This window comes from Ornithorhynchus anatinus, chromosome 5 (genome assembly GCF_004115215.2).
Source record: "Ornithorhynchus anatinus isolate Pmale09 chromosome 5, mOrnAna1.pri.v4, whole genome shotgun sequence".
Classification (NCBI taxonomy): Eukaryota; Metazoa; Chordata; class Mammalia; order Monotremata; family Ornithorhynchidae; genus Ornithorhynchus; species Ornithorhynchus anatinus.
The window spans coordinates 32235286-32259555 of NC_041732.1; the positions used below are offsets into that span (position 1 = coordinate 32235286).

The 24270-nt window shown below is 47.9% G+C and overlaps 1 protein-coding gene across 1 annotated transcript in view; it reads left to right on the plus strand.

Annotated features, from left to right (window-relative positions):
- Window positions 1-24270, plus strand: part of LOXL2 (lysyl oxidase like 2) — a 106721-nt gene that overhangs the window by 44170 nt on the left and 38281 nt on the right. Inside the window, exons 4-5 of the mRNA XM_029065171.1 lie at window positions 12318-12529; window positions 17854-18076. Coding sequence (XP_028921004.1) covers window positions 12318-12529; window positions 17854-18076 — 435 coding nt within the window. The remainder of the gene's footprint in view (window positions 1-12317; window positions 12530-17853; window positions 18077-24270) is intronic.

Genomic DNA, 24270 nt, shown 5'->3' on the forward strand with positions numbered 1-24270 from the left:
CCTCAGTGCCAGCCCCCCATCTTTCTATTTTCTTATTCAGGAGGAGAAGAATTATTAAAATATCAAAAACATAAGCCAAGGTATATTTACCTTGTGGGAGCAATTAGTGTTGGGCTCCTGTCCGTTCCTGGTGTCATTTCTAATTTTTTAGTCTTGGAACCGATACAAAGAAAACTTCGCTCGTGTTCACCGTTGCAACGGACAAAACATGCCTTGCGTTATTTGACATAATAATGAAAATAGTGCTATTTTTTAATCGCTCACTACGTGCCAGGTGCTGCACTAAGTGCCGGGGTGGATACGGCAAATGAGGCACCCTACTGAGCACTAGGGTAGATACAAGATAATCGGGTTGGACACAGTCCCTGTCCCACTTAGGGCTCACAGTCTCAGTCCCTATTTTACAGATGAGGTAACTGAAGCCCTGAGAAGTTGTGACTTGCCCAAGGTCGCACAGCAGACAAGTGGTGAAGCTGGGATTAAAACCCAGGTCCTTCTGGCTCCCGGGTCTGTGCTCTATCTACTAGGCCACGCTGCTGCTCTCCGTAAAATGTCATAAAAATGTACAAACCAAAAAGTTCTTGGTGGAAATTTGCAGTACTGATATGACTTCTGGAGATCAAAAAGTGAAAATACTAGACAGGGGATGACTAGCTGAAGACTGAACTGTCCAGTATAAAACATGATGACTGCACACCCTACCAAGAGCCCTTCATGGTCCCTTGTTTCCTCGTCCACTCCATTCATCACATCTCCTCCAAGAGGCCTTTTCCCATGAGGCCCTCTTCTCCCCTACTCTCTCTCCCTTCTGTGTCACCTATGTTCCAGTCAGTCAACGGTATTTACTGGACTCTTACTATGTGCGTAAGACTGTACTGAGTGCTTGGGAGAGCCCAGTACAAAAATAGAGGGTAGACTCGTTCGCTGCCCACAGCACGCTTACAGCCCAGAGGAGGAGACAGACAGTAATAGAAATAATTTATAACATACAAAATTATATGCAAAAGAGCTGTGGGGTTGAGGGTGGGGCAATTAGCAAATCCCCAAAGGTCACAGATGCAAGTGCGTAGAGGATGTAGAAGAAAGAGGGAGCCAGGGAGGAGAGGGACGGCCTTAATTAAGCACAGGCCTTAATTAGCACTTGATACTCACTCCACCCTCAGCTCTACAACACTAATGTACATATCCATAATTTATCTATTAATGTTGTCCACCCTCAGCCCTACAGCACTAATGAACAGATCCATAATTTATCTATTTATGTTAATGTCCGTTTCCCCCTCTAGAATATAAGCTCCTTCTGTAGACCCACTCTGTTGCACTCTCCCAAGCCCTTAGTACAGTGCTCTGCACACAGTGAGTGCTCAGTAAATACCAGTGGGGAAAAAAAAAAACCCAGATCCTTGTAGATCCAACATCTCAGGACTGGAAATAACTCCATTCTATAATTTGCTATAATTCTATAATTTGAGGAGCAACGTGGCTCAGTGGAAAGAGCCCGGGCCCGGGAGTCAGAGGTCATGGGTTCAAATTCCAGCTCTGCCACTTGTCAGCTGTGTGACTGTGGGCAAGTCACTTAACTTCTCTGTGCCTCAGTTACCTCATCTGTAAAATGGGGATTAAAATTGTGAGCCCCACGTGGGACAACCTGATTACCTTGTATGCCCCCAACGCTTAGAACAGTGCTTTGCACACAGTAAGCGCTTAACAAATACCACCATTATTATTATTACCGCCAATTTTCTTTTGAGGAGGCCCAAGCATGTCAACTCGTTGTGGGTAGGGAACATATCTGCCAACTCTGTTGTACTGTACGCTCCGAAGCGCTTCGTATAGTGCTCTGCCCATAGTAAGTGCTCAATAAATACCATATGTGATGTTCTGGGTAGCATTTCAATTACCTTCTTGACTTCCTTGGGAGGTATGTGACGGGGGAAGTGTGGAGCTGGAGTGATTCTTCCTACTTTAGGGAAGTGGAGGTGTGGGGAAGGGCAAGAATTGCCCTAGTCAAGCAACAGTCCAGTGAAGGAATTGGGACTGGGGTTCTTCAGTTCAATCTCCCCATTCAGAGACCTCTCCATTTGCCAGACAATCTCTATAGCATGAGAGAGGGGTCTGTATATTTGTGATTGGATTAGCTATGAACTAAGGTGTCCAAGCAGCAGAAGAAAAGAGGACACTGTTCTGAAAACTTTCAGAAAAAGAGAAATTTCCATTCTCTTGAATGAGGCCCCAGGCCACTGAATCACCTTCCCACGGGGAGAGGAGGAGTTTTCCACTCCCCACGATCTCAGATGAAATCTGAGCCTGTGAAGCGGAGCAGCTGGGTTAAAGAAAACACTAGCGTTTGGGGGGGTTTTTTTGAGCTGGCATCGTTTGCTTTGGCCTGTGTTTTATGACTTCAACATCATTATTCTGTTCTGGGATTGACTGGTGGAAATGTGTCCTCTGGGTTGGACCCTCAGTGCCAAGCCCAACCCCCTGTTCTGGACTGATCGTCCCCTGAGGTGGTGATGTGGTTGGAAGCCCGTGACCTCCTCGGGGTTCTCAGGAGCCAAGTCAAGGCTCTGAGCAGAGGCCATGCTGTCTGGCAAACATGAAGACTTGGCAAGGAGTTGCGGGCATCAACCCTAGAGATCTTGGTCCCATGTGTTTTCATTTTCTGGTGGACAGCAACTGGGCCGAAGCCTAGAGGGACCAAAGTGTCAGAATCTGGTCAAACCACCCCGATGGCACTGAGCAACCAGGCCAACCCTGGCCGCCTTCTTGTCTGGCTATCGGCCCACCGGGGCACCAGCTGCCAAAATGCCAAGGGCTAGAGGTGATTCTCACCAGAAGTGCTTTCCATGAAATCACAAATACGGAGAGTAAGCGAGTCACCCAGCCCCTCCGCCCCTCCGGCACGGTTGCACATCAACTATACCAGATAGAACAGGGCAGATTCCCACCTTGAAAACCTCCGGGAAAGGAGTTTTCCACCAGCTCCCCCGGTAACTGAACAGTGGCTGACAAGTTTTCATTGCCAGGAGATTGAATGCCTGGTTCTTGAAATCAATTAATCAATCAGTTGAGTACTTACTGTGTGCCAAACACTGTAGTAGGCATTTGAGAGTACAGAACAGTAGAGTTGGCAGACAGGTTTCCTGCCCACGGTGAGCTTGAAAGGCAAGCACTTGCTAGAAAAAAAAAATGTTCTTATATCCAGGAGCGAAAGGAACAAATTGTCACCAACCGCTAACCTTCTGGCCGGTTTCTTAATGTTTTAGACCTTGTAAAAAGCAAAACATGAATGGACTTTTTTTTCCCCCAAAGTACCAGTTATCTCAGAGGGAGGAACAGCTTCCTTGTCTCCATTTAAAAGAAGAGAAAACTGAGGCCCGGATGGGTAGAGGGGCCAGTCCAAGGCACACAGCACGGCAGTGACAGAACTGGGACAAGAACCCAGGTCCTTTTAGATCAGCTAGATCACAGGTCTGGGAGTCAGAAGGACCCGGGTTCTAATCCCAATTCTGCCACTTGTCTGCTGAGTGACCTTGGGCAAGTCACTTCACTTGTCTGTGCCTCAGTTACCACTTCTGTAAATTGGGGATTAATACCGTGACCCCCATGTAGGACAACCTGATTATCTTGTATCTACCCCAACTCTTAGTACAGTGCCTGGCACGTGGTTGTGTGCTTAACAAATACCACTTGAAATAATTTTTTAAATAACAAAAAACAGGTCTCCCCACTCCCAGACCCACGTGCTCTTTCCAATTAGCCAGGCTGCCTCTGGTCTATGACTTTTATATGAATGTCTTATGAATATTCGGTCGCTTCTTCTGAAAGCGACCAGCTGCTGTGGTGTCCAGGACAGCCAGTGGTTAGGGCTGATAAGATTCTGACGTCAACTCAAGACCATGTCACCCAGGGGTCGGGAGCAGGCCAACTAGAATGGAAAAATCAAATCAGGCTCCAGGAACTCCTGAGGACAACCAGAACTCAACTCCTCTGAGAAAGTGTTTTTGTTAAACTTGGGCTTTGGGTGGTGATAAATCCGTGGTGACCAGCAGCTATGTGAGTAAACTACGCCTTTACAAGCTGGCCACTAAGAAAGAAAAATTCCACTGAAGAGTTGTCTCATTCCTCGCTCATTTAGAACTGGGAAGGATCCGTAAAGACTCGGGTAGGAGAGGGCATCACCTGCTTTCCCCCCTCCTCTTTCCAGTCCTCCTCTTCACAGTCACAGAGTGCAGAAGTCTCCTGCAACAATGTCCTGAAACCCGGAACCAAAAGTCGCCCAGATTAGCCTGGCCCTGCGAAGTCGGTGAAGTCCATAGACGGTGTAGGAGAGCCGCTTCCCTGAAGCTGTCAGCTGGACTTCGAGATACGGATTTAGACTCAGCCTCTCTCCTCCTGTCCGTGCAGCTTTTCTGTAGACTTCAGTGTGAGCTTGTGGGTAAGACTTGCTCAGGACAAGCCTCAGGGAAAAGGACCCGGCTTAATAGGCAGAAGCACAAAGAGCGTGGCTCAGTGTCAAGGGCAAATTCCAGATCAGATGGCTTCCCCTGGACTGTAAGCTGGTCCTCTAGGCTCCAGCAGCGTGGCTCAGTGCAAAGAGCGCGGGCTTGGGAGTCAGAGGTCATGGGTTCTCATCCCGGCTCTGCCGCCTGTCGGCTGTTTGACTGTGGGCAAGTCACTTCACTTCTCGGGGCCTCAGATACCTCATCTGTCAGATGAGGATTAACTGTGAGCCTCACGTGGGTCCACCTGATTACCCTGTATCTACCCCAGCGCTTAGAACAGTGCTCTGCCCATAGTAAGCGCTTAACAAATACCAACATTATTATTATTATTACTTTAGACTGTAAGCTTGTTGTATGCAGGGAATGTGCCTAGTATATTGCTATATTGCACTCTCCCAAGCGCTTAGTACAGTACAGTGATGGGCACCCAGTAAGCACTCAATAAATATGATTGATTAATTGATTCTTGTGATACCTTTTGGCTTTCACCTTATGTTTGTTTTTGGTTTTTTATGGCATTTGTTAAATGCTTACTATGTGCCAGGGACTGAACTAAGCACTGGGTTAGATACAGGCTAATAAGGGTGGAAACAATCTCTGTTCCACATGGCGTTCACAGTCTTAATCCTCATTTTCCAGATGAGGTAACTGAGGCCTAGAGAAGCTAAGTGACCTGCCCAAGATCACGTAGAAGACATGGGGCAGATCTGGAATTAGAACTCATGTCCTCAGACTTCCGGGTCTGTGCTCTTTCCATTAGGCCACGCTGCTTCTCAGCATGTCTGTAGTTCTGAACAAAACGTCTTGGATATGGCTCCTGGTTTTCTTCTGGCAGATTCAAGACAATGCAAGCGAGGCATACCTTCCTACTGCCGCTTTGCCTTCCTCACCTAAGGACTCCAGGCCGTGAATTAAGGATTTTAAATAGGGTGATTACATAGATTGAAAACTGGAAAATTACAAATCTGGGGGATTGTTCTGCTGAATCAAGATCATGGTCATTGTGGCTTCATGAAGCACGGAGGACAGCAGGTTTTTTAAGTTGTTTCCAGTTCTCATTGCAGAAAAAGATCCCTAATTCAATCACCAACCCCGGACCCCAGAAAGTGTCAATACTCCATCTTCGGTGTCTTTGTCAATCAATCAATCGGTGGCATTTATTGAGTGCTTACTGAATGCAGTGCTATACTAAGCACTTGAGAGAGTACAGTACAACAGAGATAAATAGACATATTCCCTGCCCACAATGACCTTCTTAAAGAAAACACTGGTTTCAATCCAGCCCTTTCTTTCACTGAAATGTTGAGTGGATTTCTCTATTTGCTCTGTTTCCTGACTTCTATAGTGAAGAGATGCTCTTCTAAACAATTCACCAGGACAACTTTTTTCAAGAACCTTATAAGCATTTTGAAGTGTTCTATAAAAACATGTCCATATCCATATTTTTTATATTAATATCTGTCTCCCTCAGATTGTAAGCTCCTTGGGTGCAGGGAACATGCCTACAGTTCTGTTGCATTGTACTCTCCCAAGTGTTTAGAACAGTGCTCTACCCACAGTAAGTGCCCAATAAACACCATTGACTGATTGATTGCTCTGATCCCACCTTCAGTCAATCACTCTAGTCTTTCTGCCTTTCCACTTGCTGGCCGTTTGCACGTCTGAAACAGCTGCTGGAATTTCAAATTAAAATATATTACTTCTGTATGTTGATGAACCTGTTCTCAGAATGTATTTTATTTCCTGGTCGGGCCACTGGGAAAACAGACTTTACTGTTGTGAACGGAAAGATGCTGTTTTTTTAATTCTTTTTTTTTCCTTTCCCATCTTGGGTACAGTGCCGTTCCCAATCAATCATATTTGTTGAGCTCTTACTGTGCGCAGAGCACTGTTCTAAACTATTGGCAGAGTACAATATAGCGGAGTTGGTAGACGTATTACCTCCCCACAACAAGCTTCCTGTCTAGATGGGGAGACTGACATTAATGTAAATAAATAAGTTCTAGATAGGTACATAAGTGCTGTGGGCCTGAGAGAAGGGTGAATAAAGGGTGCAAAAGTACAAGGATGACACAAAGGAGTGGGAGAAGAAATGAGGGCTTACATCTCTTGGAGGACATGTACTTTTAATAAGGTTTTGAGGTGAAGAGAGTCATTATCTGTCAGATGTGAAGAGGGAGGGCATTCCAGACCAGAGGCAGGATGTGGGCGGGAGGTTGGCGGTGAGTTTGATGAGATCAAGATATAGTGAATAGGTTGGCATTAGAGGAGCGAAGCATGTGGGCTGGGTTGTAGTAGGAAAACAGCAAAGTAAGTTTGGAAGGGGCAAGGTGTTTGAGTGCTTTAAAGCCGACGGTAAGGAGTTTCTGTTTGATGTGGAGTTGGATGGGCAACTACTGGACGTTCTTGAGGAGTGGGGAAACATGGACTGAATGGTTTTGTAGAAAAAATGATCCAGGGAATAGCTGTAAGTACGTATTGGAGTCCCAGAGCTCTGAAAATGCTGTTGGGGTTTCCTACTTTCCTCTTGGCAGACACAATAGGCATCAGAAAAACGCAGACCTGCTTGTTACCCGTGTGTATACTAGTTATTTTAATCCTAACAATGACAGAGGGTTGGTCTCAATAAAATACTTAGGACTATTACAAGATATATGGTAGATGTAGTTAGCCAACTGCCTCTTCTGATAAATGAGGTTCTAAATTGGAGGTCAGGTTGGAGTCATTCCTCTTAAACTAATGTCCGGGATGTCGAAGATTTTCCCAAACGTGTTTCTAGACTATAATCAGAACTTTCAGGGGATAGCCGTGATTCTTGTTTTCCCAGCTTCACACAATGCTAGAACCTATGTTTTCCAAGTCATTGTCAATATACGCCTCTGTAACTAAAACTGAGGGCCTAATCTGTGCAGAACACTCAACTCGGCACTTGGAAATATACAAAGGATAAACTGAAGAGAGTCTCTCCCCAGGAGGAGTTTACAGTCTTAACTGAAATAACTAATCAACATCATAGCTAGCAACTGGTAGCAGCATCTGGCTGCTTCAATCCCTTTTCCCTTACCCCGTCAACCCCAGAAAAATCCCCAGCATTTTAAATACTTACCTAATCCCCAGATTCTTCTCCATGAGGTTGGGGAGGGCGAAGACAAGGAGGCGGGACTTAGATAGGCATAGCCAGTGGCTGGCAACGCTTGGACGCAGGGAGGAGGAGCGAGTTTTGAACCCCCACGTGGCCCGGCTCTAGCCTGTGCCCCATGGTCCTCCTCCTCCTATGACATCGGCTCACTCTTCTGCCCTTACCTTCTGCCTGAAACTGTAAATGGCCAATCGTGTCATGGAGTATTCCCCTCGGCATCCACGGGTTGGGTTATTTCCATTGGTTGTCTTGCACCATTTTTTCTAGCCCGATGCAATTTCCAGTTAGACTTTCCAAACTGATCATTTCCCACCCCCTGGCAAATTCCTGGGTTGCCTGTCTGTCACCCTTTGGAATTTACAAGTCATTTACAGTGGTGGAAAATAAAATGTCAGGAGGAACACGTCCACCAAGGCACCCAAACAGTGTGGTCTGGTAGGTAGAGCAGAGTCGGGACACCACAGTCCCATTTCCAGCTCTCATTGTCACAGCTTCACTCTGAGACTCAGTTTCTCCAACTGAAAAATGGGGCAGGGACTCCCTGCCTCCGTCCAAGGTGGCAGGAAATGCGTGACTACAGAGAACTGAAAAACACTGTGTTCTGTGGAGAAAGACCTAATCCAATAACTATGTCACAAGGCACGATATGCGGTACGTGCTCTTAATTTGAATCCGGAGCGGCTCTGTGCTACCTCTACGAACTTCTGGGCTGCTGTTCATTTTTAAAGCTCTAAAGGGACCGTCTTTTGTTTTTAAAGTAAATGAACTCTGTTCACTTTTCCATTTTCCTGATTGACCTCTTGAAAAAGAGTCAAAGTCTTGTGGGTGTGCAGTGTAGTGGAAGGATTCCACAGCTGTGATGTAATGAGTAAAGTTATGTCTTTTCTTTTTTTTTTTTTTGCACAAAGAGTTCTCCTAGCTGTCTCTATAAACTTGCAGTAGCTGTTGGATCGCTGGCCTCAGAGGATTTCTTTTTTCCAGGCTGTCCCGGCCCAGGGTAATTTTGCATATGCCTCTCGCCTCACGTAGGCCCAGAGTAACTCCAGGTTCCTTTTAAAGGATTTCAGACCTGAAGGATTTGATGAAAGAGAAATTTTTGAGATTTTTGAAATACTTCTCTCTTTTTCACGGTCTCGAGGGAACACCCATTCACACACACACACACACACACACACAAGCACACACTCACGCTATTCATAGCTGGTGAAAATTTTGAATCCCCCCTCTGCAGCATCAATTAGCGTACTAAGCGCTCAGGAAAGTGCAGTGCAACAGGGTGGGCAGACAGGATCCCTGCAGTACAAACCAAGACCAGGATGTAGAGACTAGAATCTGGGTTTCAGTCCTCCTTCTTTGGGGAGCACTCACCTCGGCATCTTAACGTTCACTGCCTCTTTGTATTGATGCGTGGAATATCAGGTTATTCATAAAGGAGAGATCCTCGGTCCTCTCTGACTTATTCCCCTTGACCCCTCGGGGATTCATTTATTAAATGTGTTCCCCTTAGAGAGCCCTACCTAATCTGTAGTGGTAGCCCTCACTAATGATCTCTTGCTGATCTCGATCAGCAGTACTGAGCAGCACTGCCATGGAGGCCCCAGTGTTGCCTAAGCCCTGAGCTCCATGTGGGACAAGGATTTTTTTCAACCTGATCATCCTGTATCTACCCTAGGCCTTAACACAGTTCTTGATACATAGAAAATGCTTAACAATGTCATCGTCATCATCATTATTATCATTATTAGGGCCCTGATTCTCACCACATCCCAGCTACGGACTGGGAGGTTTGAAACTCTCAACTCGGCACAGCAGGAAGCGGAGTCATGAGTAGATTTAGGGAATGTCCCCTAGAGTTACCCAGAGGTCAGGCCTACATAAAACAAGCATCTTTTTGAAAATCATTTTTCAGAAAAAAAAAATCCCATTGGGAGTTCTGACCTACCCGGGACATGCTCCTACTAAGCACCTATCTAACCGTGGATTCCACCAGGTACTGCTTTCCAATCCACGCAGGAGCCCTAATGTCGACTTACCTAACGCACACCCTGTCTATACACGCAGGCTTTCTCTGCCTCAGTTAGTTGGCTAACGAACAAGGTGACATTAACGTTCCTAAGAGACGGGTGAGATCTTTTAAAAAATTCAAGTTTTCCCCTTATAAAGACGATCGTGAAGTCAACAGAGATGGGTCATAAACCCAAGGGCCTAGAGTCGTCCCTAGTCCATGGCATCCCACTTTGTTCTCCTGCTGAGTTTTCTTGTAAAACTTTTCACCCCTAGGAGGATGGAAATACATGCGAAAGAAAACTGATCAACACCAAGAGGAAAACCACAGACTAGTTTTTTGCTCCGGTTATTGGTTTAGAACACACCCATTTCATCCCGGTTTTAGCCTTTCACAGCATCCCCTAGCTGTTTTGTCAGGTAGTTTTAAAACTTTGCCGTGTATTTTCCCCAGGAATTATTTTCAGGTCCCCACCCTGGGCCCACGTGCTGTTGTTCACAATAAAGGAAGTACAAGTGGTAAGGATCTGTTAGTTTAGTAACTGTGGTCTCGCTTGTTTTCTCCTGATGAAGTGGAATGTTAGGCACGGAGCCAGCAGGGTTGTCCGTCCTCCCCCTCTCCCCAACCCCCTTTACGCTCTGTAATCCGAGCCCCTGCATCCCGACATGGGAAGGGGCAGACAGAGGAAGCCGGCCAAGAAGTGGCCAGTGTTTTCTCATTAATCCCAGGCTTGGCTTTCTGCTGCGCACTCATTAGGTGAGGAAAAAGGAATGGACAGAAAGAGATCTAGAATCTGGTTCTGAAAACGGTCATCCCGCAAGTCAGTCAGTTGTTTCTACCGAGTGCTCAGTGTGTGCAGAGCACTATGCTAAGCACTTGGGAGAGCAAAATACAATAGACAGAATCCCTTCCCACAGTGAATTTACAGTCAAGAGGGGGAGGCAGACATTAATATAAATAAATAAATTACAGTTATGTATATAGGTTCTGTGGAGGTGGAAGGGAGGATAAATAAAGGAAGCGAGTCAAGGCGACGCAGATGGGCATGGGGAGAAGGAGAATGGGGGGCTTAGTCAGGGAAAGCCTCTTGGAGGAGATGTGCCTTCAATAAAGCTTTGAAGGGGGACAGTACTTGTCCGTCGGTTATGAGGAGTAGGGGACTCCAGGCCAGAGGCAGGCGTTCCTTCCATAAGGAAACTCGATCAAATTCCCATCATTCTGGGTCCAAATATTTTACATCTCAGGATCTGCCCTTATCAGAAGCCACCTGCTTCCCGAGCCCCACCCTCTCAGATTCCATAGTTTGGATTGAAAATGGATGGTCCTCAAACTGGACAACCAGATTGGAACTGAACTCACTGCGGTGAGTTTGCTTTCCTGGCGGGGCTGGATGTACTGTACTAGGAACTGCTCTTGTCCATTCCCTTCTGTCAGCCCTATTTCTTCCACTGCCTCGACATTCCCAAGCTACTCAGCGGCTACTTTCTCTAGGGGACCCAGAGCGGACCCAGAGCCCTTAACCAGACATGACCTCGTGCATCTTCACAGCTCCTCCAGGACGTAGCGAGGAAACAGGATTATTCCATCTATTTTACAACCAGGAGTATTGGGCCACGTAAGGGGGAAGTCCCTTGCCCAAGGCCACTTAGTGCCAAATCCAGAATAGAAATCAGTGTGCTTTTTCAGCGGTTTTCAATTTCGTGGGTTTTGATCCCAGGGGGAGGGGGTGGAGCTTCAGGTTGGGGTTGCAGGGTGTGAGGTGGGGAGGAGGCTTGAGGAATGTATGTTCCAGTTGTGCAAGCAGATGTGCTACTGTGCTTTACACCCATAATTAGATGATGAGAAGGAAGAGAATAATAATGTTGGTATTTGTAAAGCGCTTACTACGTGCAGAGCCCTGTTCTAAGCGCTGGGGTAGATACAGGGTAATCAGGTCGTCCCACGTGAGGCTCGCAGTTAATCCCCATTTTACAGATGAGGGAACTGAGGCACAGAGAAGTGAAGTGACTTGCCCACAGTCACACAGCTGACAAGTGGCAGAGCCGGGTTTCGAACCTATGACCTCTGACTCCCAAGCCCGGGCTCTTTCCATTCAGAAGGAGAAGATGAAGGAGGAGGAGGAGACTACGCCAAGCTCCCTGCAGTCGGGAATTATAACTACCAACTCTATCGCACTGTACTTTCTTGTGTAGTTCTTTGCACACAATAAACACTCAGAAAATACCACTGATTTATGGAGGAGGAGAAGGAGGAGGAGGGAGAGGAAGCAGAGAAGGAGCAGCCTGGACACTTCACAACCAGATGCAATGTTGAGAATCAACATTCTCTGGTTCTGGCTGCCAAAGGCCCTTCTTCCTCCCAAGTCCTCCATCTCCTTTGCGGCCTGCTTCACTGCCCCTTTCCTGATTATCCCCTCCCTACGTATTCTCCCTTTCCTCCTCACTGTTCTCTTTGTTACGGTCACCTGAGGCACTTGATGGTTCTTCTTTCATGGAGTGGACGCTGACAAAATAATTCCGGCTTCACTGACCCGGGGGGTAATGGCGTCAAGGGCCAAAAAAGCATGAGAGCCGCCACTCCAACAACAAGCCAAGAGCACTGACTGCAGCTCTTGGGCCTGAAACAAGAAGCTAATACACGTTCTCCCCTTGTACCTCGTCTTTTTCAGAACCTGAATATCCAGGTGGAAGATATCCGGATCAGAGCCATTCTCGCAGCCTACCGCAGACGTACCCCGGTGACCGAGGGGTATGTGGAGGTGAAGGAAGGTGGGAGCTGGAAGCAGATCTGTGACAAGCAGTGGACTGCCAAGAACTCCCGCGTGGTCTGCGGCATGTTTGGGTTTCCGGGGGAGAAGAAATACAACACCAAAGTGTACAAGTAAGAGAACTGTGCTCAGGGAGCCCGTGCTCTTGAGGCTTAAAATGCCTCACTGAAAGAGTAAATCTTCGGTTGGGTGTGTGGGGGTGTGTGCACACTCACTCGTGCACACGGGAGATGGAGAGGAGGGGAAAGGACCACATTCTTTCCTTCATTTCTTCGGCTTCGACTTGCCCTTGATCCTGCAGACTGGCAGAGATTTCAATAAATCCCCCATCTGCAAAAAATTGCCCCCTGCTACTTACCAGTGTCGTAGGGACTTGGCCTTAGGTGGCTGCAGTCGTAAATATCTCTGAGCATAGAGGCTGGAGAGGAGGAGTGGCCGACATACTACAGTTCTTACTTTCTTGCAGCTTGATTTCCTGCCCGTAGCCTAATTTTCCATTAATAATATGCTTGCCGGACCTCAACCGTGCGTAAAAAGACGTCAGTCCCAAGCAGTTTATCGACGACAGTTCCCATACTCTTAACAGGTCTCCTGTACGTGGGAAATAGCTTATCTCGGGCCTGAAGTTCATGCCCCTTGCCCTCTGCCCTTTAGGCAAGTGCCAAAAAAATTCCCTGGGGTGATGGTGGTGAGAATGATGATTCTCTAGTCCCTCAAAGGGAGTAAACTTTCCCAATTACATCTTGGCTCTTCTCCACTTGATTTCAAGGCTGCCCAGCACCGGCTCATGGCATTCCAGGCCCTGAGTGTTTACAGGAGCAGTTCCGGAGCAGGGCGGGAAGGCCTCGTGGCATCTGGGAATGAGACCAAGATCCACTGGAGACAGCAGCCCCCTCAGGGTGAATGGGAGTGAGCGACTGACCCACCGGCCACCCCCTGCCCCATGAGAGCCGCCAGCAACTAGCCTCCTGGCAGAAGTCTGTGGACTTCCTTCTCTCACTTGCCCCTGTCACATGCCAAGACAATCTGAACTAAATAACTTTTGAATAAGCCAAACGCATCACCTGATGAAATGGTCTGCTTAGGTGCTTGCAGAAGGTTTTCTGCAACACAGATGGCCTGAGGACATAGCACCATGGCCATTTCATAATCCTCAGTGGGAAAGACAGCAGACCGCAGAAACTATAGAGCAACTTACTGCTCTCCATCAATCCATCGGTCACATCGAGTGCTTACTGTGTGCAAAGCCCTGTACTAAGCACTTGGGAGAGTGCCATATAAGAGACACGTTCCCCGCCCGTAACGAGAGGGATGTAACAATAGAAGATGTAGTGGGGTGTAACAGTATTTGTTCATATTTATTGAGCACTTACTGTGTGCAAAGCGCTGTACTAAGCGCTTGATAGAGTAATATATAACAGACACATTCCTGCCTGCAACAAGCTCACCGGAGATATTGTTCCACGGAACTTCCTGACAAGTTACTGAGCAACGTAGTCGATCTTTACCTCCCGGCTTCACGCTGAGGTTTTAGGCTCTGACATGGAAGAGCAGCACGCCAGGCTTTCCCAGGATAGCACAAATTCGGGAGAAGTACAGGAAACATCTCTAGAACATTCATCCTCCTTCCAGAAGTGTTCGACATCCTCCGTGATCCTGCATTCTGACAGATACGGAGCAGTCTTTCCTGCCCAGAGGTCTTAAGGTTACTTCTGGCCGGCAGTTCTGGTTTTGTCAGAGTTGAGTTGGTTTTCAGTAGTAGTAATAATGATAATGTTGGTATTTGTTAAGCGCTTACTACGTGCAGAGCACTGTTCTAAGCGCTGGGGTAGATGCAGGGTCATCAGGTTGTCCCGCGTGAGGCTCACGGTTAATCCCCACTTTACAGATGAGGTAACTGAGGCCCAGAGAAGTGAAGTGACTTGTCCACAGTCACACAGCTGACAAAGTAGTGATGGGCGGTGCTAAACCATTCCACTCTTGGAACCAATCACTGTATTAATCAGTGGGCATTTACTGAACGCTTCCTGCGTGCAGGCCACTATACTAAGCACTCGGGAGAATAATAATAATATCAATGATATTTGTTAAGAGCTTACTATGTGCCGAGCACTGTTCTAAGCGCTGGGGTAGATACGAGGTAATCAGGTTGTCCCACGTGGGGCTCACGGTCTTAATTCCCGTTTTACAAATGAGGTAACCGAGGCACAGGGAAGCTAAGTGGTTTGCCCACGGTCCCACAGCAGACAGGCGGCGAAGTCGGGATCAGAACCCACGTCCTCTGACTCCCAAGCCCGTGCTCTTCCCACAAAGCCACGCTGCTTCTCGGTACGGTACAACAGAGCGTGTTCGCTACCCACAAGGAGCCGACAGTCTAGAGGGGAAACAACAAGTGAGTCAGCTGGCTAAGGCGTGGGCGCAGTTTCTGGCCGGGGAACGGCTTGTCTCTGGGCATCCTCTCAGCTGCTGTGGCTTATTAGTTTTTGGAGTTGATTAAGGTCTTCCAAGAGACTAGAGGAGAGCAGAGGCTTGCTTCCAGTGACGAGTTCAGGCTCAGACACAGGAGCCGATTACTCTGTCCATTTTCCTGTTCGTAACGACGGTGCCGTGCCCCGGGCCGGATTGAAAGAAAACAACCTGCGGGGGATTTGGGTTTCTAACTGATTAGCTCTTCAGGATGGTTGATTGAGGTCACATCGGGCACAGATTGGGCCGCTAACCAGCTTACTGGAACCCGCCTCCTGCTCTCCTCTGCTTTCTGCTTTCTTATCATGTACCCGACCGTCTCTCCAAAGGGGATGGCGGGCCAATTGGCTTATGTTTACTCTGGACTGCTGCTGTCATTTTTGAAAGTCACTGGAGCAATTAACTCTGTCTCATCTCTGGACACTCCGTCTGGCACTGATGCGTCACGCTCATCTGAAAACGAGCTCAGAGCTCTCGCATTCACACTCCCCGTCCCTCTAGACGCTGGATTACCCATCCGCTGCCGAATGGAATTAACTTTGATTTAGAGGGGAAATCACCAAATCTTGAGGAGAGAGTAGAAGTAAGGGGTTCAACTTAGAATCAGGAACGTTGTTCACCATACCCTGTGCTTTAAGATAAACTCGAATCTCGCTTCCTGGGCTGAAGGAGCTAGAGGAGGCCGGGGAAGCAGCAGGGTCTAGTGGAAAGAGCATGAGCCTGAGAATCAGAGGAGCTGGGTTTTAGTCCCGGCTCTGCCGCTTGTCTGCTGCGTGACGTTGGGCAAGTCACTTCACTTCTCTGGGCCTCAGTTACCTCATCTATAAAATGGGGATTAAGACTGTGAGCCCTGAGACAGGGACCACCTCTTACCTACCCCAGCGCTCAGTACAGTGCCCGGCACGTAGAAAGCACCTAACAAATACCACAGTAATGATAATTGTAATGATGATCATTCAAGAGTCCAACTTTCATTTAGACTCACCTGAACCCTCTTGAACCTCTCTGCTCCGAGCTGGGCCTACCTCTCCAACACGTAGAAGGGGAATTGATGTCAGGACCTCTTAGCACATTTTAGCCGTGACCCAGGAACATTTAAGACTCGTTTGGCGAGCTACTGAGTGGCTTTTCTGCTGGCTTATTGGCCGGTAGGGGACCCGGTGATGAAACAGCTGCCAGCCTCTTCCCTGGGATAGCCTGTCAAGCATTGATCATCCCCAGCAATTTGGTGGTTGTGTCCCGGCCTCTCACTGTCACTGAGGCCACCGTAAGATCGTGCCGATGGAAAATGTGAACAGAACCACCCACAGGAGGGCTGGCCAGGCCACCCTTTGGAGAGGCTGCATTTGCTGCCTCCGTCACCAAGCATGCGACATTTTAAACTGCCTTTAGGCGCATCAGTTCCCTGGGGTCTAGGAGCGTTAATCCAAAGCTGGAACGAGAGGGATTTGTTCCGAGCCAAGTTCAGCTGCGTGACGGCTAACCAAACACGTTCCAGCTGATGTGCCTGCTGACCCCTCCCCGGCCTCCTCTCCGATTCCAGATGTGAGGGAGGCAGAGAGTACGTGCAGTTGGTACAGGGTGTTCCCGAGTCGGGAGGACTCGGCAGGAAGGAGAGGGAAGGGAAGGATGAGCGGGCATGGCATTATCAGCAAACGATGATAACCCTCAGCTTACAAGCCCTCTGTAATTCGGCCACTGCCTCTCCTCTCCCTTTGGCGGCATCCGCTCGTCGGGCCAGTGAGGCGCTTCCCCTCTGGCTTTGCTTGGGCTCTTTGGCCGGACGTCAAGTGGGGATGTGGCACCTAAATCTGTTGCTGTCAGCACAGTCAACCTATCTCGCCCCCAGGAGAGAAGACGGCTGGCAGAAATGTTCTTTGCATCTCAGATTGCTCCCCAGTTCAGGAAGCGAGCCACAGCCGTACCTGGGGGAATCTGGCAGGGGAGGGGAGGGGTGTGGAGGAGGAGTTTAAGAAGAAGATTGGAAAGATGAGATCTTAGGTTGTAATCCTGGCACTTAGAGCAGTTCAATCTTGGGCAAGTCGCAGCCCTTCCCCATGCCTCAGTCATCCCTCTTCCAAATAGGGGAAAGGCACCGAGATGGTCAGGAGGAAGGCGATGGGGCTCACTGATTACTAAGAACTGCAATTAGCCGTCCACCCGGCCCATCCTTCTTCCTCCAGCGGTGGCAGGAGGATCCTTAGCGGAATCGAGCGACGGGGTTCTCTTTGACATCCATCCCCCTGGTCCAAAGAGGCAGGACAGGTTTCTCAGCAGCAGCAGCCGCCCTGGGAAGCAGAATGAAGAGTCCCCTTGGTCAGCACCAGGAAAAGCAGCCTTGCCTCTTTCCTCCACCACCATCTCCACCACGATTGAACTGGTTCCTCCAGGCCAGGGAGCAGGGGCAGAAACAACTCCTGGCCTGGAGGGCCCTGGCCTGGTGAGACTGCAGTCGCTGCCCTCCGCCATCCAGGGACATCAGTGGTGCCATCAAGCCTCGGCACAGCAGTTGGGACCAGGTGCCAGCTCCAGCCTAATGAACGGGAAAGGGCACAGTAGCTCCAACGATACATTTAAGGTCTCCATTGCTTTAATGGACCTCTTTTCTGCTCTCTCCCCTTCCTCCTCCTCACCCCTCTCTCTATTCCTCCTCTTCCCTTTCTCTCTCCTACTGCTCCTCTCCTCTTTCTCATTCCCTCCCCTCTCCCTTTCCTCTCTCCCCCACTCACTGTTGCTCTCCCCCCTCTGGTTTCGCCCACCATTTTCCACCCGTCTAAGTGGACCAGATTTCTGGCCACCTTAGTTTAAAGTGCCGGTGAACCACACAGATAGGGAAGTCCGGAGGCAGGAGGGAATAAGCGGGGTGTGGACGGGGGCGATTCCTGCCTAGAGGTGGTGGTTGGAGCCACGTGAGTGCAGGAGTGAGTGAGAGGGTGTGTGAAACGAAGCTGCCGGTGTCTCCCCCTCTCAGAATGTTCGCCAGCCGGCGGAAGCAGCGGTACTGGCCCTATGCCATGGACTGCGTGGGCAGCGAGGCTCACATCTCGAGCTGCAAGCTGGGCAACCAGGTCTCCGTGGACCCAGAGAAGAACACGACCTGTGAGAACGGGCTGCCAGCCGTCGTGAGCTGCGTTCCCGGCCGGGCATTTGCTCCCACGAGCAACTCGGGCTTCCGGAAGGCTTTCAAGCCAGAGGTAAGGCTGGCACGCTCACTGTCCCACCTCCGCGGCTGGGTGGAGGTTGAGAGGGGGGATGGAATGAAGGAGGAGCTTGGGGTGGGCAGGTGTTGAGCTGGCAAAGCAGTGTTCCCAAGAGGCGGGAAGGCTCAAAGGGCAAGGCGCTGACGCGGAACAAAACCCGAGAGAGTAACGAGCTTTGATCCCGGGGGATATTTTAAGAAGGAACGAGAAGCGGTGTGGCCTAATGGAAAGAGTCAGAGGACCTGGTTTCTAATCGCGCTTCCACCAATTACTGGCTGTGTGGCCTTGGGCAGGTCACTTAATTTCTCTGTACCTCAGTTTCCTCTTCTACAAAATAGGGATTCAGTACCTGTCTTTTCTCTCTACCATAGACTGTGGGCTCTGTGTGCAACAGGGACTCTGATCCGATTGAATCGCACCCTCCGCAGCGCTTTGTAGGGCATTTGGCAAATAGTTAGCACTTAACAAATATGAAAATGATCATCAGAATAATAATAACTAAGCTAAGCTATTTTTACTCTCATTATTTATTTGGACCTAAGGATTCAATGACCTGAAACAATATTTACTACTGAAGTCTGCTAAAGTTGCCTGATCTGCTCCCCAGGGAGTTCTTTTTGCGCGAAGAAATTCTTACTCAAAATGTGCAGTCTGAGAGGCAGCCTGGTCCAGCGGAAAGACCATGGGCCTGGGAGTCAGAGAACTTAGCTCTGCCACTGGCCGGCAGCGTGTCCTCCAGCAAGTCATTTAATCTCTCTGTGTCTTGGTCTCCTCATCTATGAAGTGGAAATGATAATGGCTGTCCCTATCTCTCTCATAGAGACATTATGAGGCCTGAATGGGATAATTAACGCAAAAACACCTTGAAAAAACAAAAAAGTTCACTATGAATTCAGGGTCTTATTAGAAGAGAAGCAGCATGGCCTAGCGGAGAGAGCACGGGCTTAAAGGTCAAAAGGACCTGGGTTCTAATCCCGGCTCGGCCACTTGTCTGCTGGGTGATCTTGGGCTTAATTTGACTTAACTACTCTGTGCCTCAGTGACCTCATCTGTAAAATGGGGATTAAGACTGTGAGTTCCATGTGGGACAGGGATTGGGTCTAACCCCATTTACTTATATTCACCACAATGCTTAGTCCAGTGCCAGGCACATAGTAAGTGCTTAACAAATACCACAATAATAATAATAATTATTATTACTCTCAAGGATGTATCTACTTGTATCTACCCCAGAGATGATAACAGTGCTTGGCATATAGTAAGTGCTTAACAAATACGATAATAATAACTGTTAGTATTATCTCTACCTGGCAATCTTCCCCAGTTAATTCCTACTTTCTCAGATCAACTTCCAACCGTCACCTCCACACTTCTATACCACCTGATCATTTTGATCTCACAACCTCCCATAGTATTGATACGCACATCTTACATATCCTATTACTTAAGCAGTCACCCATGTTTATGGCCCCTTTTTCTCTTTCCTCCTCTCTGTAAATTATTTTAGTATCTGTCTACCCTGATCGACTGGGAGCAGTGTGGCCTAGCAGGATGGGCCTGGGAGGCAAAGGTCCTGGGTTCTATTCCCCGCTCTACCACTTGCCTGCTGTGTGACCTTGGGCAAGTCACTTAAATTCTCCATGCCGCAGTTTCCTCGGCTGAAAAATGGGGAATTAATATCTGTTCTCCCTCCTACTCAGACTGTGAGCCCCACGCGGGAGAGGGATTGTCTCTGACCCAATTCACTTTTATCTACCCCAGCCCACGGAACAGTGTTTGACCCATAGTAAACGCTTAACATATACCATAAAAAAAAATATACCTGAGGACAGGGACCATGTCTACCAAATCATTGGTATCCTAGCACTCAGTTGATGATCAATCAGTTCATCAATGTTGCTTACTCCGTGCAAGGCACTGCATTAAGTGCTTGGGAGAGTATAATGCAACAAGTTTGCCGACGCGTTCTCTGCCTACTACGAGCTTCCAGTTTAGAGGGAGATACAGACATTAATATAGATAAATTATTTTTATTTTATTCAAAGATATGTACATAAGAGCTTGGGGGTTGTGGGTGGAGAGAATATCAAATGCCCAGAGGTCACAGATTCAACAACACTGATGACATAGAAGGGAGAAGGAGCTGGGAAAAAAAGGGTTTAATCAGAGAAGGCCTCTGGGGGAGATTTGACCTTATTCATGTTTTGAAAGTGGGGAGAGTGGTGGTCTGGGGTATATGGAGGTGGAGGCATTTCCAGGCAAAGGCGAGGATGTGAGAAAGGGGACAGCAGTGAGATAGATGAGGTCAGGGCACAGTGAGTAAGTTGGTGCTAGAGGAGCAAAGTGTTCAGGCTGGGCTCTAGCAGGAGATCAATGAGGTGAGATGAGGATGATAAATACTATTGATTGACTTATTGATTAAATTACTCAGAGGTGGAAATGTGGCCCCTCCTCTACAGGATCTTCATTATAAAGCCACCAAGCGAAAGCCCAGGCTCTTCATGGGAACCAGTATAAGCACCCACTTCACCTACCATCTGCCCTATGTGACCAAGCTTTCTAACTGGTTAGGTATTACTTTACTATAGGACTTAAAGTAAAGGGGTTAAGAAAACACAAAACAAAACTCAACCTCATTCTCTTTCTTCCCTTTTTTTCAGTCTAGTGCCAGTTGACTCTCTGCCCAGCCACTGCTGGGTTAAAGCCTGGTTATTTGACACTGTTTTGCTGTGGTTCAGGGCAGGCTTTCTGTGGAGGAGAGATCTGGGAATGGGATTTGTCAAAACATTTGCCAGCTCTAGAAGGTTTGGAAAAACAAAATAAAAATAAAAGTTGGACAGGAGGAAAACTCCAGGAGCTCCTGGCTAATCTGCACCCCTCCCCGGCCCAAGACTTGGGGGAGGGCAGCCCAATGTAGCTAGCCTATCTCTCGACGCACTCCAGGGGTCTCTGCCAGTGTGATGGAAAAAGCATTGATCTAAAGTCAGGGAGACCTGGACCTTTTATCTGTTTGTAATAATAATGTCGGTATTTGTTAAGCGCTTACTATGCAGAGCACTGTACTAAGCCCTGGGGGAGATACAGGGTAATCAGGTCGCCCCACGTGAGCCTCACAGTTAATCCCCATTTTACAGATGAGGTAACTGAGGCACAGAGAAGTTAAGTGACTTGCCCACAGTCACACAGGTGACAAGCGGCAGAGCCGGGAGTCGAACCCATGACCTCTGACTCCACAGCCCACGCTCTTTCCACTGAGCCACCCGTTGACTCCTCCTGTGCCCTCAGACACATCTCGTGTACCCTGTGCCTCAACTTCCCCTTTATTCAGTGTTGGATTGAACATCGAATAATTCCATCAGTCGTCGGCATTCATTTATTGCGTGCCATGCAGAGCACTGTACCAACCACTTGGGAGAGTACGCTAGAGTAAATAGTCAAGATTCTGCCCTCGAGGAGTTTATTATCTGTCAAGATTGTCTCAGGGTTGACGGGGACGAATGAGGTCACATCTGCACAGTGTTTTGCATTTCCCAGAGAAAGGGATAATCGTTCTGTAGTTCCGTTCACGACCTCTACTCTTGGCCTCTCATGAGGCCGGTGAGGAGATTACCGTCTGGGACCCAGTATTCCAAGGCTTCTCCTCTCAGCTTGACAGGAAGGGCTTAGTTGGAAATCAGGAAGAAAAGATAAGGAACTAGGAACAGCGTCAAGGCTTTCGCCATTTCCAGCAGTCCACCTGTAAAGGTCTGGCCAGAAGGGAGGAGGGTTCTGGGATGGGGCGGCAAGTCGTGCTGGATCTTTCCATCTTGTCTCACGTGAGGGCCCCATTTAGAAACCGTGTGACCTAGTGGAAAAAGTACAGGTTTAGAGTCAGAGGATGTGGGTTCTAATCCCAGTTGCCGTGTGAGCTTGGGCAAGTCATTTAACGTCTCTGTGCCGCAATTTCCTCACCTGTAAAATGGAGATTCAATACCTATTCCCTCTTCACTTTAAATAAAAATAATAACTTTGGTATTTGTTAAGGGCTTACTATGTGCCAAGCACTGTTCTAAGCGCTGGGGTAGATAGAGGGTCATCAGGTTGTCCCACGTGAGGCTCAGTTAATCCCCATTGTATAGATGAGGTAACTGAGGCACAGAGAAGTGAAGTGACTTGCCCACGGTCACACAGCTGACAAGTGGCTGAGCTGGGATTCGAACCCATGACCTCTGACTCCCAAGCCCGGGCTCTATCCATTGAGCCACGCTGCTTCATATAGGACAGAGACTCTCTCTGATCTGATGGAATTTTTTCACCCCCCCCCCAGCGCTTAGTACAGTGCTTGGCAGCTAGTAAGCACTTACAAATACTGTTATTATTATCATTATTCTTTAATCACAGCCCCTTTCAACCCTTTCAACCCCAGCCCCATATTTGAGCTGGGAACCCAGGGGTGAGAATTTCCAAAATCTAAAACTTAGATTTCTGTACCACTCCCTTCTTCTAGATATGGCTCCAGGTCCCATCATCAAGGACAGTCAGTTCCCCCATAATGTGTATTGGCAGTGTAAGAAGAAAGGGGTTTGCACATGAGCATAAAATCAATCAAGATACATGTATTAGAGTGTGAGCGTCCCATAACAAGTCATCAACAACATAACCCCTTCATTATTGAAGAAGTGATTGCCCTAGGGTAGGACTAGCACCTGATATTCACCCCACCCTATCCCACAACACTTATGAACATATCGGTATTTTATTTATTTAGACTCGTTACGTACAGGGAACATGTCTACTAGCTCTGCTGCATTGTACTCTCCCAATTGCTTAGTACACTGCTCTGCACACAGAGAGCTCTCAGTAAATACCACTGATTGATCGGCAACAGCAGGTCTTCCCTCAATCCTGTCGCCTGTCCTCCACATGGGAGTTTAGAAGATCATAACCGAAAACCTCTGAGGGAGTCGGATCCAGCAGTGTCTCAGATCAAACTTGTGAGGAAATCTTTTTCTGTTGTTTCATAGGCTATAACACGTTGGATTTCAACTTCCACTGAGCTTAACTATTTACTTGCCCTTAATCAAGCTCTGAATATTCAGGGCTGTTGACACACGTCACTGAGTCGGGGAGTGGACCGTGGGATGGAGAGTCCAGGTTTACATCTCATGTAGTTTGGGCACAGCACCCAGAACGTTGTAGAAGATTGAGTTCTCAATTTCCTGGGAGGGAGGAAGCACAGTACTGCATACAAGATACCTATTCCCGTGTAATGAAACACGTAACGCTTACGTTAATCCAGATTGATTCAACGTCCTCCATTCTCGACACTATGCCCTGATCTACAGCCACGGCGTTGAATTTCACCTTTTCTCCCGAAGGAGAATCAGTCTACCCTTCTTGAGATCTAGATCCTCTCTGAGGGAAATTCACAAGGAATCCCAAGTATTTAGGCTCTTCCTTCACACAACATTTCCAAGATGTCATAATGAAGAAGAAGGAGCAAGGCCTACTGGAAAAAGCACAGGCCGGGGAGTCAGAGGACCTGGGTTCTCAACCCAGCTCTGTCACTTACCATCCGTGTGACCTTGGGCGAGTCACTTACCTTCTCTATGCCTCATTTCCCTCTTCTGCAACATGGGGATTCAATTCCTGTTCTCCCTCCTACTTGGACTGTGAGCCCCATGTGGGACCTGATTATCTTGTATCTACCCCAGTACATAGTAAAGTGTTTGGCACATAGTAAGCATTTAACAAATACCATTGTTATGATTATTATGATTATTATTACCATTGTTATTAATGAAGTCCTCAAATAGACTGTACCCAGATGGAAAGGAAGCAGCAAGTAGAAAATTGAGAAACGGATATGTATTATATAAATCTATGTGGTGCTATAAGCCATCAAAAACCCTTTATAAGTCTAAATATAATAATGAGGGGTGTTAAAGTATTTTTCACCTTTTTTCCTACTTCTCATTAATGAAAAACTGGATGGTCAAAAAGACTAAAGCTGGGAGACCAAATTCTCATCCTTTAAAACATAACCAAATGGGTTTGGGATTCCAGGGCATCTTGTTCCCACTGAATTTGTAAATAGAATTAGATTATTTATATTGACACCTTTTTGCCGCTAATTAGCAACTAAGGCAGCGTGGTTCGGTGGAAAGAGCACGGGTTTGGGAGCCAGAGGTCATAGGTTCGAATCCAGG